The 14903-nt window shown below is 42.8% G+C and overlaps 1 protein-coding gene across 1 annotated transcript in view; it reads right to left on the bottom strand.

The window, feature by feature from the left end:
- Positions 1–14903, bottom strand: part of LOC146812054 (fer-1-like protein 4) — a 1053957-nt gene that overhangs the window by 742408 nt on the left and 296646 nt on the right. The window contains exons 9-11 of the mRNA XM_085619061.1: positions 11949–12080; positions 9989–10051; positions 4549–4633 (exon numbers count right to left, since the gene is read on the bottom strand). Of these exons, the coding sequence (XP_085475187.1) occupies positions 4549–4633; positions 9989–10051; positions 11949–12080 (280 nt within the window). The remainder of the gene's footprint in view (positions 1–4548; positions 4634–9988; positions 10052–11948; positions 12081–14903) is intronic.

Genomic DNA, 14903 nt, shown 5'->3' with positions numbered 1-14903 from the left:
TGATACCTGATACAAGTGCTGCATCCAGATGAGACCCACTACTTTACACCAGGAGACTGCAGTTTGTGCTACACAGGTTCAGTTTTGCATCTCCATGATATAAAATCCTGCTGTATTATACGGTGTGCCCCCATGGCAAAATCGGCATGTGCACCAGCTTTGTGCGCCCCGGGGACACAACGGTATTACAGAAGGGACCGCTGACACTTGTACATTTCCTTCTGTAGTATTGACAGCGCTGGTGCACATGTAGCGCCAGCACTATCATGAGAGAGCATTCCCTCATTTGCATGGGAGTGTCAGCTTCTCCCAACTACGAGCTGGCACATTCATTTTTATAATTTGAAATATCCATGACAATATTAAAAAATGCTTTGCCCGTGCTCCCGCCACAGGGCTCTTTTTGTTGCACAAGTTGTCAGCCCTTGGAGCAAGGTCAACCGTGTTGACTGGCAGCAGGGAATCAGGCTTGGTGGTGACATAATTTTAAATACCATATTTAGTTGACAGATGTCTTGCTGTCTCCTGTTCAACACTTGCACTTGAGCCCTTTCCGACCTGTGCTAATTTAGTAGCCGGAAGGAAACAAACACAGCACAGCAGTCTTCTTTGGCACATTTGATACAACTGCTCCAACCAATCCTGGTGCTACACTTATGTTCTCTACTATTATAAGCAGCATAAGAGCAAGGTCCAGCTTTGTCTGATAGTCCCACTAACACAAGACAGCACAGGCATGAGAGGGTCTCAGAGCCTGGCCAATCACACACTGTCTTTATGTGGAGGCCTCACAGTGATAGGTCATGCTTCTATCACTTGTGTTTTCACACAATGCTCTTCAATTTTACACACAGCGCTAGTCAGTGTTGCCAAATTGGTCTATTTACTGTGCAAATGGGTGATATTTTCCCCTTTTGTAAAAGAAAAAAACAGCCTTGTGGGTTGGACAAATTCGAGCGTTATTTGACCTTTTGCCTAAAATTTGCTACATGCAGTGGTGGCAAGCCCACGGCGTGAAGCCCACGACTTCTAACAGGGCCGTCAATCATTCATTTTAAAACAGCGTTACCTATGACGTCAACGCCCCAGAGTGATTTGACCTATGTGGCTAAGGCATTATATAATTTCTTTGTATTCATTGCCCTGGAGCAGTGCTCATGTGTGGTCCAGGCCTTGAGGGAGGAGGAGTCGAGGAGAAGCAATGGCATTTGGCCTGCTCAGCAGCCTCAGCCTGAGAGTCCTTGTGTGCCCAGCAATTTTCAAGTGATGATGATAATAATGGTAAGAATAGGTTAATTCTCAAGCTGGAGAGAACTATTTTGAGAGTCACAGTAGCACAGAGAGTTAACATGCCTGCTACAAAGCATAGCTTGTTAGATGCAGACCACAGATTTGTATTACATGTAGATCGCTCAGTGAGTTACTGCTTTTGTCACAGAGATTCTTTTGTTACTTGCAGTTTATAAGTCACAATCCTTCTAATATAGCTCAGAGACATATGATCTGGGGTCAAGTAGCTGGTTCCAAACTGAAAGGCACAGCTTTGGAGCCTTGTTTTTATCCTCAATCGTGTGTTATTCCAAGCTTGTTTAAAAGAGTTCCTTTGAATAGTAATACAGCTTTATTCACACAAGCAACCATTGCCTTTCTACTATGGTTCAAAGGTGTGTGCATGGCACTGGTAGCCAGATTGTGTGCCAGCAATGGGGAGAGAGCAGAACAGGACCACATGTATGTAGATCAGATATGGCGCATTCCTGCTCTTGCCCTGTCATACAACACAATGCAGCAATTTTGGTTGGTGTGCTTCAAGACATTTTAGTAAACATACCCTCCAGTGTCAACAAATTCACTGAAGGTGGCTAAGAAATCAGACTCAACAATAGCTGCTGGATCCAGCTGGATCTTCCTCATTTCTTGCATTGATGAAAAGAAATATGTTCAAAAAGAGGGGGCGAAACTTATTCTAAAGAGAAAAGAGATGACATGAGATATGCAATTTGAGGATTTCAGAAAGATGTGGGAAGAAAAGAGGCCCTACAATCCTGGCCTAAACTTGCCTAGATGGGCATGCAAAACTGGCCATGACCCAGCCTCCAGTTCCAGTGGTGCAGAGAGGCCAAGAATTGGATGTGCATTTAGTCTGAACACCTAATGACCCACTGGCAGGTGCAGTGAGAAACAGTATGCAAACTCTGTGCTGCGTTTATTTTGCCAAATGCAAAAGGAACAAATGATGGACAGAATGCTGAACAATGCAAACATTCACCCCCAGTCACAAAGATCTGGGTTTAATCCATCGTTCTTTTGCTCACCACGCCACCCCAGTTTGGACCCAGTCATATGCAAATCAGTCCCAGAGGTGCATGTTGAGTATGGGACCAGCACATGAGTTCTCTCTTTACACATATTGCCAATACTGAAGAAAAGGAGTGGAGATGAGGAAAGTGAAGGGAAGAGAGGCGAGGGGAAGGGAAGGGAATGGAAATGAAGAGAAGAGGAGAAGAATAGGGAAGGGAAAAAAGGCATAAAAACGAGGGCATAAAAATGATCTGACATACAAGAGTATCAAAACAATGCCTACAGTATGATGTGCTTTTATTAAAGACAATTATAAATAAAAAAAAAAAAATCTTAGGATCTGAGAATGCAACATAGACAACGAGGAGGGTAACCGAAAGCCACAATATGTCACATTCAATTACCAACATGGAGCAAAAAGACAAACAGGACCTCCACCCACCCTCCAGATTACGAATAATTTTGTGGTCTGGTGGGTGGGTGGCATGGCAGTCGCACGGCGGTGCAGCACAAAGGCTCATATGTGCGCCTTTGAACTGCACCACTGCGGGACCGCAAATGCACGTACCTCCACAGCATGGACTGTGCTGTCCATGCCATGCAGGAACAGGGGTGCATGCACAAAGGGGGGCACAACATGTGCCTCCCTGCATGCACCCCCATGCACAGGGGCAAGAGGGGGCCCGGCAGGGCCCCGTTTATATCCTCACTAATAGCAGTTTCATGGCCTGAGAACAGCCATGAGAGTGCTGGTGGTGAGAAAACTCGCAATATGCCTGGGGGTGCCGCAGCGGCACCACAAAGCATGTTGCTCCCTCAAGACTGCCACGCCACTGCCAGGGATTGCGGCTCCCTGGCGGTTTGCTTGAGGTCCAACCGCCGTACTTGTAATACGGAGGTCAGACCGCTGGTGCGGCGGACCACGACTGCCACCGCACCTCCAATGTGAGTTTGTGGTCCCATGGACCGCTAAACTCGTACTTAGGCCCTTAGAGATAAACCCTATGAAAAAGCCTTTAAAAATTTAAGAAAAATATAGAAAACAAACAAGGGCCTTAAAAAGCATAACTTGATTATCTTAAATGGGCACAAAACCTAAGTACAGTTTTAGGGGAATCCCAATCTATTTAATTTGACTTGGAATGCAATCCTTGTTGTTTGATCGGCTCCTTGACAAATTGCCAAATGTTATATGTTGGTCAAGGGAACTGTTTCTCCCTGAAACTGATACTCTACCATCCATAATATACTGTTTTCCTCCGCTTGGACCAGCATGACTGGCACCCCTGTTATAGCGTATTTACCCGCTCCTACTGCTGTAGAGTCACAGGACAATGTGCTGAGCAGTTCAGAAGAAAAGGAGAGGACATGCAAAGTCTGGAGATTGCAACTTAGTGCTCACTTAAATGCGAGAGTTGACCAGCCTGAATATCAGAAGCCTTAGAAAGAAAGCCCAAGCATCCACCACCAGGCTCCGCTTGGCATATAGGGGAGTCTAGTCATTTGTGGGCAAGCTTTTAGGCTGTTTGTGGGCCTATTTTAAAATCTGGTTTGTCGGTTTTTAATGTTGATTTCTCTGATATCACCACAAACATTGCCTGCAGCAAACACAGTCTCCCATATATCGCACAACAGCTAAACAGCTTTTCTTAGCACATAAAATTGTCCTGATTTGCCAATGTGGGCAACTCTTTAGCTACCTGATTTACTACTGGTGGCCACTTTAATTTTTGTGCCAAGGCTAACTTTCTGTCCCAGACGTAAGTGCTCCTCATCCAGTCATTCAAGAATGAACTAATGCTTGCATTTATTTATTTATTCAGGTCCTTTCAGAGTCAAGGCACAACAGCAAGATCCCATTCCATACACAACAGCTAAACAAATTTCCTTGTCCTGGTTTGCAAATGTGGGCAGCTTTTTAGCTACCTGATTCGCTACTGGACACTTTAATTTTGGTGTCCAGGATCACTTTTTGCCCCAAACCTAAGTGGTCTTTATCCATTCATTCAAGAATGCATTAATGTTTTCATTCATTCATTTATTCAGGTGCTTTCAGAGTTAAGGTACAGCAGCTGGATCAAAGTGTCTGTAATCACATGGATTTTAGGGCTAAACCAACCTCTTACTGCAATAATCTACTGTTATATTATTTCTTCAATTGCCTTCTTTTCTGGTTGATGATATGCAGGAATTAGCAGCCTTAACTTGCAGTAGCAAAAGAAACATGCAAATAAATAGAAATAGTACCTGAATTGCTGTACACGGTCCCAACATCAATTTTGAAAGTTCCAATTCGGGTTCCCATGAACGGAATAGTTTTTGAATGATTCACCTGGAAATGAAAGTGATCCTGTTTTAGAATTTAATACATTGCAAATTCCTTTAATAAAAAATCACCAATTGTTAGATATGTCAGCCTTAGAGTGGTCTTCACCCAAACTTTTTGTCTTACTCCTCCATTTTTTTGCTGTTCTTGTTTTTGTCGGCCTTAGGACTCTGTGCTCTTTACCACTGCTAACCAGTGCTAAAGTGTTTGAACTTTCTCCTCTGAAAGCACTAAAACTGGCTTACACCCAATTGGCACACTTAGTTTACTTGTACGTCCCTAGTAACCTGGTACTACAGGTACCTAGGGGCTTTAAATGAAGTGTTACAATTGGCCTGCAGTACTTAGTGTATCACCCACTTAAGTAGCCGTTTAAACATGTCTCAGACCAGCCATTGCAACCTGTGTGTGTATTTTTAAACTGCCATGTTGACCTGGCCAAGTTAACCTTTTGCCAGGCCTAAACCTTCCTTTTTAATAGATGGAAGTCACCCTTAGGGTAGGCCCTAAACAGTCCATAGGGCAGGGTATGGTGTACTTAAAAAGTTGGGCATGTACTTTTACATTTTACATGTCTTGGTAGTGAAAAACCCCTAAGTGTGTTATTCCTTAGTGCAAGGCCTGCCTCTCCTTTAGGATAACATTGGATTAACTTATTATGTTTCATAAATGATAACTTTAAATTGGAAGCGGGTAGGAATATTGAGTTTGGTGCCAAAAAAGAATTATAATTCAAAGTCCTCTTTAATGGTAAAGTTCGATTTTAAGTCAAAAAATTCTGAAATTGCCACTTTTAGAAAGCTGCCGTTTTATATTCCCATTCCAGTTGGTACCTGCAGCCTGTATCCTGGGTCACCTGACTAGGTGCAGCTGGCATTTGGTCTGCGTGTATTGCCCCCAGACAGTAAGACAAAGGGGAAATAGGTGTTGGCAGGATGGTACATCTCTGACTTGATGAGGGGAAGGAGCTGTCATTACCACATTTGCACATCATAAAGGCTCTGCCTGAGTGCTTTCAGAAAGGGTTTGACTCTGGTCTTTTATGACCACAGACAAGATGGTGCCAGGGCAGGGAGGCAGGAAATTCCATACACCTCTGGGTGTGAGACAAGGAGAACCTTCTCAAACTTCAAAGTGGGAAATATGTATAAATAGTGGACACACAGACCCAACTCTTCAGTACACCTCTGGACATGTGGAAGACTCAAAAGGACTGCTGTGCTGCTCTGCAAAAAGGGCTTCTATTCTGCTGCCCTGCTGCCTGAGTGAAAAGGAATAAACCTGCATCTTGAAGCCAAGACCACCAGAGTGAGTGTAAGGGCTAGTTGGCTTGCCTCCAGATCAGGGAGTAAGAGACACAAAAGGGTCCGACCATCTTGAACCCAGCACCAGGACCCTGTCTGCTGCATGTCTTGAACCCTCCCCCCCCCAAGTGGTGCCACCCCAGTCCTTAATCCTTGGAGGTAGGCCTTCAGGTGCTCTGCCAGTCTAGCTGTGGTCCTCTGGGCAGAATTGACGCAGCACAACGCATCCCCTAGCAGCTCCTCTTCAGAACCACTGCAGCACTACGCATCCCTGGTGCCAAACCTCACACCACAATCTCCTCAGAATCACTGCTGCACAACGCATCTTCAAAGGAGGCCTTAGCATTGCAAGCGCCTCGCTGACGGCATCCTAAACAATGATGCAATACTTCGCAACACAGCCCTGCCGCTTCTTCTAAACTGAACTGTGCAATGCATTTTTGATGCCGGACTTCCCATCGCAAGCCATTCATCAATGGTACCCTCACCAGCTATGCCGGACTCCACATGGAATTTCCGCAGCTTCCTCATAACCGCCACCTGGCAATGCTGCTCAACGCGGGAATTCACAATCCTCCACAAACCAGGATTTAAGGTAATCCGTTCAGCGAGGCTAACTTGGGCCCTGTATCTGGCCCATACTCCATCGCGGTTGACTCAACTTGTGACTGTGTCTCAGTCGGGCATGATCAGATAACCACAGCTGGCGCTTTTTGCTTCTTCTAGGCACTATTTTCACTCAAATCAATAAAAATGCACATCTACGGTTCTACTGATTGGACTTTTGTCATGTTGATCTCAAATCATGTATTAAATGTAACACTATTTTTCTAAATTGGTGTGGGATTTTTCTTGTGTTGTGTTTTCACTTTATTACTGTTTGAAGTGCTGCCCAAATACTTTACACATTACCTCTAAGCTAAGCCTGACAGCTTTTGTTCCAACTTACCAGAGGGTTAAGCACCGTTTAATTTGGGGTTTGCTTGTATTTCACCCTGACAAGCATTGTGGTTGCTGCTTGAGTGGGTTTTCACCCACTCAACCAGTAACCAAATTTCCAAAACCAATTAATTCTTAACTATAAGATAAAATGAATAAGCTAAATTAAAGTATTTGTGCACCAAATATTAAGCTTCAATATATTTCCAAGAAAAACCTTTACAATTCTCAGAAGTCTGAAGGCATCACAGTGCATCATGCAATTAAAAATATATGTATTGAATGGATTGGAAAAGGCTGAATCACTCATGATCATAAATTAAAAGAGTGAAATGTTGGACACTCCATTAAAGACAATGGAATGGCTCAGGGACAATAGTGGCTGGTAAAGAGCTTCTGCTCCAGCTTTCCAATCCTTGACTTTGTTTTTCTGTTTATTTTAAAACATTCTGCTCTCAGGAAGTGTAATGTTGTAATAGCCCTTCAGCTAAGGGCAATAATGGTTGTTAAAGGCCCTGTGCCTCGCTATCTGCCTTCCCCTGTGGCTCAGGTCTATATATAACTTAAAAAGAGAGGGGCTTATTTACAAGCCCCTTGTGCTGCACGTGCTGCACTTTTAATATGGGAAAAAGTGATGTACAAGGGAATTGCTCCCCAATAGCTTAATGTATCTATACTTAGAAAGGTTTAAAGCAGGGGTGCCTACTTGAACCCCTGTTGCTTTACTTCCACGTGGCCAATTTGGGTTCAGCTCAGTCTGAAACCAAGGACCTTCTAACAATGCTTCTAAAATACATTTTTTAGAATATGTTAGTATATTGATTATGGATTGGGCCTGCACATACGTGCTTGCTTAAGGCATTGGCTGACAATAGTGCTACAAACGGTTACTGCTGAATACCAAAGCAAACAAAAATAGTGATTTTTGGTAGAGTCAAGAAAAATTGGGTGAAGTGAAAAGTGGAGTCAGAATACCTATTACTCTTGCCAATACTAAACTAACCTGAGGTTTGGTTGAGTGAGAAAGGCACCATATGCTACCATCTTCCAGTGAACAAGAATACTAGACCGTCACTGTTTTATGGCTTTAGCCGGATTAGGGATAAGCTACAGAGCACCACAGCAGAGCCAATCTTGTGAATTGTCAGAGCTGAGTTATTTACTGAATCACAAGTACTCTGTGGTCAGAGGAATAACTGTGAATATTGTGTATGTCAGTTCTATCATTAGTATTGATGTATTACTTAATGCACCCTTTTGTTTAAAGGATGAAAGCCCTCACCCACACATCAGTTGGCATAATGCATTATAAGGCCATTCCTCCCACTGGTCAAAGTCTATACTAGTGTGGGCAGCAACCCTTCTTCAAGGGGGCTATTCCTGGCCCTATGTGTGTATGCTCTGATGGTGAGGTGTCCTAAAGAAGAAACAGAGAGGCTGAAAGTGCAAATAAATCTACTTACTTGTTAACAAATTACTGTATTTATGTCACCAGTGTGTAGGGAAATAATTGCATGGAAATAATATGACCCTGTTTATCAGGTTAAATTGTTTCAGCCGTTCATCAATTGTACTTTACAAGCCTCTCTGGGCTTTCTTCAGGATATTGCCCTCTTAGTGTTTGTTCCTGTCACCTAAATAAGATCCCTAATCAAGTTTAAGTTAATTCCTGTGATATCTACCATCCCAATGGGACCTTCAGAGATAGAACATAACACAACGGACACAATAATTAAGTAAGTATCAACTTTTGCTCATATCAATACAACTATAAACAATGCTAGTGGGGAGATTCCTAATTTTCTTTTTTTTTTTTTAATATCTGTCACTATTCTCATAGTGAAAGCACCGCACACAAAACATGAAGCAACATCTCACTTGAGTGCTAAAGTCATTCTCAATTGTTACTTACTAGTGTATCCTTAATACCTCTAGGGTTGGTGCTCTTCCCAATTCAAGCTTCGGGGAACTGATGATATTGTATATTAATACATATTAATGTTTTCCTGTTGTCAGATAATCTTATTGAAGACCTGTATAATTCGAAAGTAAGCTTCTTTGTGTGTATTCTTTATAGTGTTATCCATAACTCCCAGTTTCTTTATTTATTGGAGTACAGTAAGACGATGATGGATATGTATGTTACTTTGTTGCTGCATTAATGTGCACTCGGGTAAACTCTCCTTTCTTTTAGTTAGTGAAAAGTTAAGCCATTGCCTGATCTATCATATGGTCAGTAGGTTTTTCATGAAAAGTATAGCCTAGTTCTCAAGCTTATGAAATATTATATTTCATAAGCTTGAGAACCTCATATACACTATACTTACACTGTCTATATACCATGTGCTATACGTGCAGAAAGTAAGCAATAATAAAAGCAAAATGTTCCATGAACACCAGAAACACACTGTTTCTGTAGTTTTTAATGGCGCGAAAATGTGTAATCACTGATAAGCACAGTTTTTTTAAGGTATTGAAATCACTTGAAAACACTGGAAAAAACCCCACCAGAATTTACCAAAAATAGAAACTGAAAACAGGAAAGCCTAGAAATATAATACCTTTAGAATGTTGCATAGGCTCCCTATGTGTACTCCACAATTACTAACCAGGCTTGACTTTGGTTTGGTGAAATCAGTGCTCAATTTGAGCAGGTGGTTTCCGGTGCTCAGCACCGGCACTTAATTGTCAACACAAGCGCCTCTGACAGTCTGCCACAAGGTGACACTGTCTGGCTAATTTAGAGATAACCACATTAGTTAAAAATTAATTCAATATGCATTTAAAAATTACTTTTACCTCCTGCCAAGCCATTCTTATAGCTATGGAGGCCTGATGTAGTCCACATTGTCACACTTGTATCTGTCCAGAATTTAGTTTTACTGTCAGAAGAATTAGGTAGAGCAGTACATTTTAATGTTCAATTAATTTTATTTGTTGTACCTCTTTTCAAGTACTTTAGTCACTCCTTGCTATAGTTGTAACTAATTTAATAAAGAAACTTATGAACATATCAATAATCAAATAAATGCACCAATCAATAGCTTTCCTCTCTCAAAGGCCAATACAATTATTGAATTCAATTAAGCTAAGAAAAACCTCTACAAATCATACTTACTATAATTTCAATCAGCTTGCTGAACACAACTTCCCGTGGCTCAAAGAATTCAAAGACAAAATACTGAAAGAGGAAAAAGTAGAGATTTCAGGTGAGTGTTACAAATATATTAGGTGTACGAGGCATGATAAGAATTATAAGATTATTGAGCAATTTTTATGAAGTCAATTATTGAACCAATGCAGGATAACGTAGGAGTTGACCCTATAGCCCCTTTCATCAATCAATAGATGAAGGTGCTGACCTACTTGCTGATGATTCCCATCTTTGCCTTTGGGCTGCTGTCTTATCCAGCAAAAAAACTGAAGTTAGTCTTCCATCCTTTATTAATGTATACTTGTGACATATTCATCAACATACAATAAACAAACAGCAAACTTCTAATAGGGCTATAATTATGAGTTAAACAGATCAGCTTAAGTAATTGAAACTAAATGAAGGATCCAGGAAACTTGTGCTCAAACTCACCACTAGCTGCTGTAGGATGCAGTACCATTGCACTGCGTCTTACACAGGCAAAAACTGAAAGACATATATATCAAAATGTAATGCAGCGCAGCAAGTCACCTTGCTCCACTGCATTACAGAGAAAAGGCAGGAATGCGCTGTATTTTATCACAATAAGGCGCATTCCTGCCTTTTTCCAACGCTGGAGCACAATGTGCCGCCTAGTGCCAACGCAGGCCCTCTTGCACCATGGTGGGAGGGTGCCTGCATTCTAAGCAGGATTGTTATCTGCAGGAAGGAGTCCCTGCCCCAAAACAATCCCCTGAGGCATTTTCTTCTTTCTATGTGCGCTGCAGAAAGAGGAAAAAACAAGGAGAAATGAAGATATTTCTCCTTGTTATGCCTCCCTTGGGAAGGCGTAGCATTTGGGCGCATTCTCAATTCTACCAGTAATGGTGAATCTGTGAATGCATCAAAATCCAATTGTTTTGCATTGGAACACCTATGCACCACCCATGGATTGCCTCCCTGGGGCAGAGTAACGCAACGCAGCAATTTGCGCTGCTCTGCGATACTCTGTCTGGATTTATCAAGCCACTCTAGGACACACAAGAGGGCCCTGCTGGCTTGATACATCGCATCTTGGCAGCTGTGTCACTTTTGCACCATGCAAAGCAACGCAACTCCTTAATAAATATATCCCTGTGTCTACGAACGGTCAGATCTGCAGTGTGTGCTGTACCAACCCTCCCCCTAGTACTTATATCAGTGACTTCCTGAACAACAAGCCTCCATGCTAGCAATACACATCCTTTTTTCTGAGATTTTGTTTGAAAATCTATGAAGATGACAATGGATTGCAGATTGAGAGACTTGAATTGGAGCATTATATCTCCACACATTAAAATATCTAGTAACACTTTTTGTAATTCTCTTAATAAAAAAGTGGGTGTACTTTACTCAACTTCACCTGCAAGAATTTTTCAGCTAAAAGGGAGCTTTTGCTTCATTTTCTCCAACAAAAATCTAAGTTTAGTGCTTTTTCCCCACCACTTTTTTAAACTACGCCAAGTTTATGAAGTGTGAAGGAGGAGAATTCACGTTTGAAGAGTCTGCCTACTTCAGATTTGCCTCTTTAAAGCACAAGAAAGTTACTTAACTGTGTTCTGGATTTTGACTTCATTGAACATCTGATTACTAACTTTACTTGTGTGTGTGGGATGAGGAAACAACAAATCATCTCTCATGCCAAAAGAAACTAGTGCACTTGCAATAATTACAGCCAACACTCGATGTGAAGCCCTGCATCTTTCTAGCGAGGAATCATTTTTATATTCAAACAGTGGAAAGCATGCCATTTTCCGCTTGTGACATTTTTAATGCAATATCTTTGCCAGCAGCACCCTCAGTGGAACTTTTTTCAATTTTCTTTGCTGGGGTAGTTGTTAAAGAAAACCAAAAGCTTACATACACACGAGCAGAAAAAAAAACATACATGTTGTGTGCCTTTTACCTGATTGTAATAGGGGGTGTTAGTTGACTTTTGTGTTGCTGTGTGCTTCTTCTCATCTCCCACTTTGACGTGTACCACAGGATCAATATTGACTCCAACCAGTTTTTGTGCTTGTATGATGGTAATGCCGATCTGTTGGGACAAAGCAACACTCTGAGTGTATTGGTGTTATCTCAATATCTAGCAAATACTAATTTGACCTATTTGTGAGACAAAGGGCTAATAGTTGTTTGGCCTGTGCAGGTAATGGGTCCACATGTTCCCCTTCACTGGGAACTTAACACCCCATTGTAGCACTTGACTCTCCGAGGGTAGCGAAGCAGAGCAGCCCAAGGCCTACTCTAGGGAGGTGGTGTGAGCTAGTAATCATTTGTTGTCAACACAATAATAACACACAATAAATGATTGTCCAGTCTTTTCTTTAGTAAAGGACAAGTACATTTATTATACACACACTACTTCATACTATGCAGTAATTTACAAATATACTTAAACGCTATTGGAAATACCTTTAACGGAATTACATTTGACCCTTATATCGTCATGACCCCAAAAAATCACAGCATCCCCAACTCATGTATATGTCTGTACACAACCATATTAGGTGTGTCAGTTTACATCAGGTCAATTTTACCACACTTCAAGACCAGAATTACATGTCATGATAATGCTTCATTTGATCACTGATTTCAGTAACCATAAACACTCTGCTTTTATAATGAGTATAAAGCATTGCGTTCTTATGCTCACATCATTAACAAAGTATTGCAGCCCTTTCAGAAATATGCATTAGTATCAGCATTACCCACACTTTTAAATTAACCATGATAAATAAACTTTTTTAAATAAAGCAATATGTAAAACTTTTTGAATAATGCTTTTAAATAAAGCATTTTTCAAGCTATCGTGACAACACCTTTGAATAAAGCATTGTTAAAACATCAACCATGTGTCTGTGTGTAACTTTTTAAACAACCTTCAGGCCACATAACCTGCAGCTGTAGACTTCTCCTCCAGAGGGCACTGCACTCCCACCTGTAGAGCAAATGCTCCAGCCTAGGGTGTGCCTGAAAATGCATTGGAAGCCTAGGGTGGTCCGAGCTTCTTTATAACTAGACTTGATAGGCAAGGTCAACGTGGGGGGGGGGGGGGGTTGTCTCACCATTATTTATGCCCAGTCTTTTTCCTGTACATTTACGGAGTTAGACATAGTTGGATGTGAGGCAGTTCTTTTCTCCTTAGCCTGTGTTAGCAGTTTTACCTTATCTGGGGCTCTCATTTATCGCCCACCAGGGCCAGCCACTAGCTTTATTGCATCACTGACTGAGGCTCTTCCTTCCCTAATTCTGCATTATGTTAATGTTATGGTGGTAGATGACCTTAATCCACATTTTGAAGATGTAGGGTGTCCCAAGGTCAAGAATCTGGGCAGCCTGTTTGACGCAATAGTGACATTTGACAACCACATCACCGATTTAGCAGGCAAAGGCTTCGAGATGTTGAGATCCCTTAAAAATATCATTGGACTCTTGCTGGGGGATTCATTTGCAGCCTGTGTGGGCTTAGCCTCCTCTGGATTGGCTGGCAAGAGAGCATAAGGTGGATTCGGTGTTCTGCCCTCTCACATGCGAAGAGCTGCTTCACGTTAGAGACACTCTGGTAGGCCTCTCCCCCTTGGGTGATAGGTAAGGGAGTGCCCAGGGGAATTAGGGGTCTGAGAGAACCCACAGTGGGGGTGGCTCCTCCCTTAAGAACTACCAATCATCTGTGAAGGTCAAGGGGGTGAGCTTGCCCAGGTCTTCCTGCCCCTCTGCACCTGCTCCCATGGCTGGGTGCTTCACCAACCTAGAGCCCGCATATCCCCAAGGGCCACCAACTTTTGTCCTTGGGGGCATGAACATTGATTTTCATGGCCAGCCCCCGGAGCTGTCTTGCTAACAGAGAGGGCTCTTGTGGGGTTCTCCTTGGGGCCGCTTGGAGAGGCATTCTCTTGGCGGCCTGATCGCTGGCCGATGCATTGCTCTCCAGCTTGCCAGCACATCCTGATGGGTCTAGGACCTCCGTTTGGCCTTTCCCTGAGTGAAGCTTTCTGATCCACTGCACCATCCTGGTCACTTGGGCCTGCAGGCATGGGGAAGGACAGACCTCAGTGCCAGGCCCAGGGCAACACCATTGCACATTACACCACTCTCCGGAACCTGCCGCGCAGGCTCGCGTGACATGGGAGAGAGTCTTTGCTGGAGCTGCCCCTGGAGAGAGGGAAGACGACCATACAGGGATCCTAAGAGTCTCTGGAGGGACAAATCACAGGTATATCTATTGAGGTAAACGTCCTACAGGCAGATGGTCACAAAATACCCAACAAAGTTGAGAATGCTGCATCCAATATTACTACACTGCAGTTGGAGGTGCCACAACTAAAAATCAGGCATCACAAATGTCGGTAGTCATGACCTCTCTAGAAAACTGCATTGAAGATGCCAAGGGATGCTCCTTCCGCAACAACTTAAGGCTCCTGTCCATCTCTGAGCGAGCGGAGGACCAATCAGCAGAGGCCTTCCTGGAGGATGGGGTACAGAACACTCTGTGCCCCAGGGGCCTCTCAGATTTCTTTGTGGTGAAAAAAGTACACCGGGCACTGGCCCTCATCACCAGGATCATGAACTACCAGTATAGGGACGCCATCCTGAGGGCTACTACGGAGTTCTTGGTCCCACAGTTTGAAAATCAAAACATCGCTATTTACCCGGACTTCATGCACAGGGTGCAGGAGCTCCTCAAGTCCTTCATTACTGTCAAAAATAGCTTTGCAAAATTAATCACAAATATATGTTGCTAAATCCTGCCAAGCTTTGGGTTCTGGCTAATGGGAAATCACACTTTTTTGAACATCCGGAGCAGGTCTGGTCCTGATTGGACTAGGCTCCCCAACTCTAAGCACGTCCGCTGGGCCCC

Source organism: Triturus cristatus, chromosome 7, assembly GCF_964204655.1.
Source record: "Triturus cristatus chromosome 7, aTriCri1.1, whole genome shotgun sequence".
In the NCBI taxonomy this organism is placed as follows: domain Eukaryota; kingdom Metazoa; phylum Chordata; class Amphibia; order Caudata; family Salamandridae; genus Triturus; species Triturus cristatus.
Note: the sequence above shows the minus strand (reverse complement) of the source record. Positions and strands in the feature narration are given on the sequence as shown.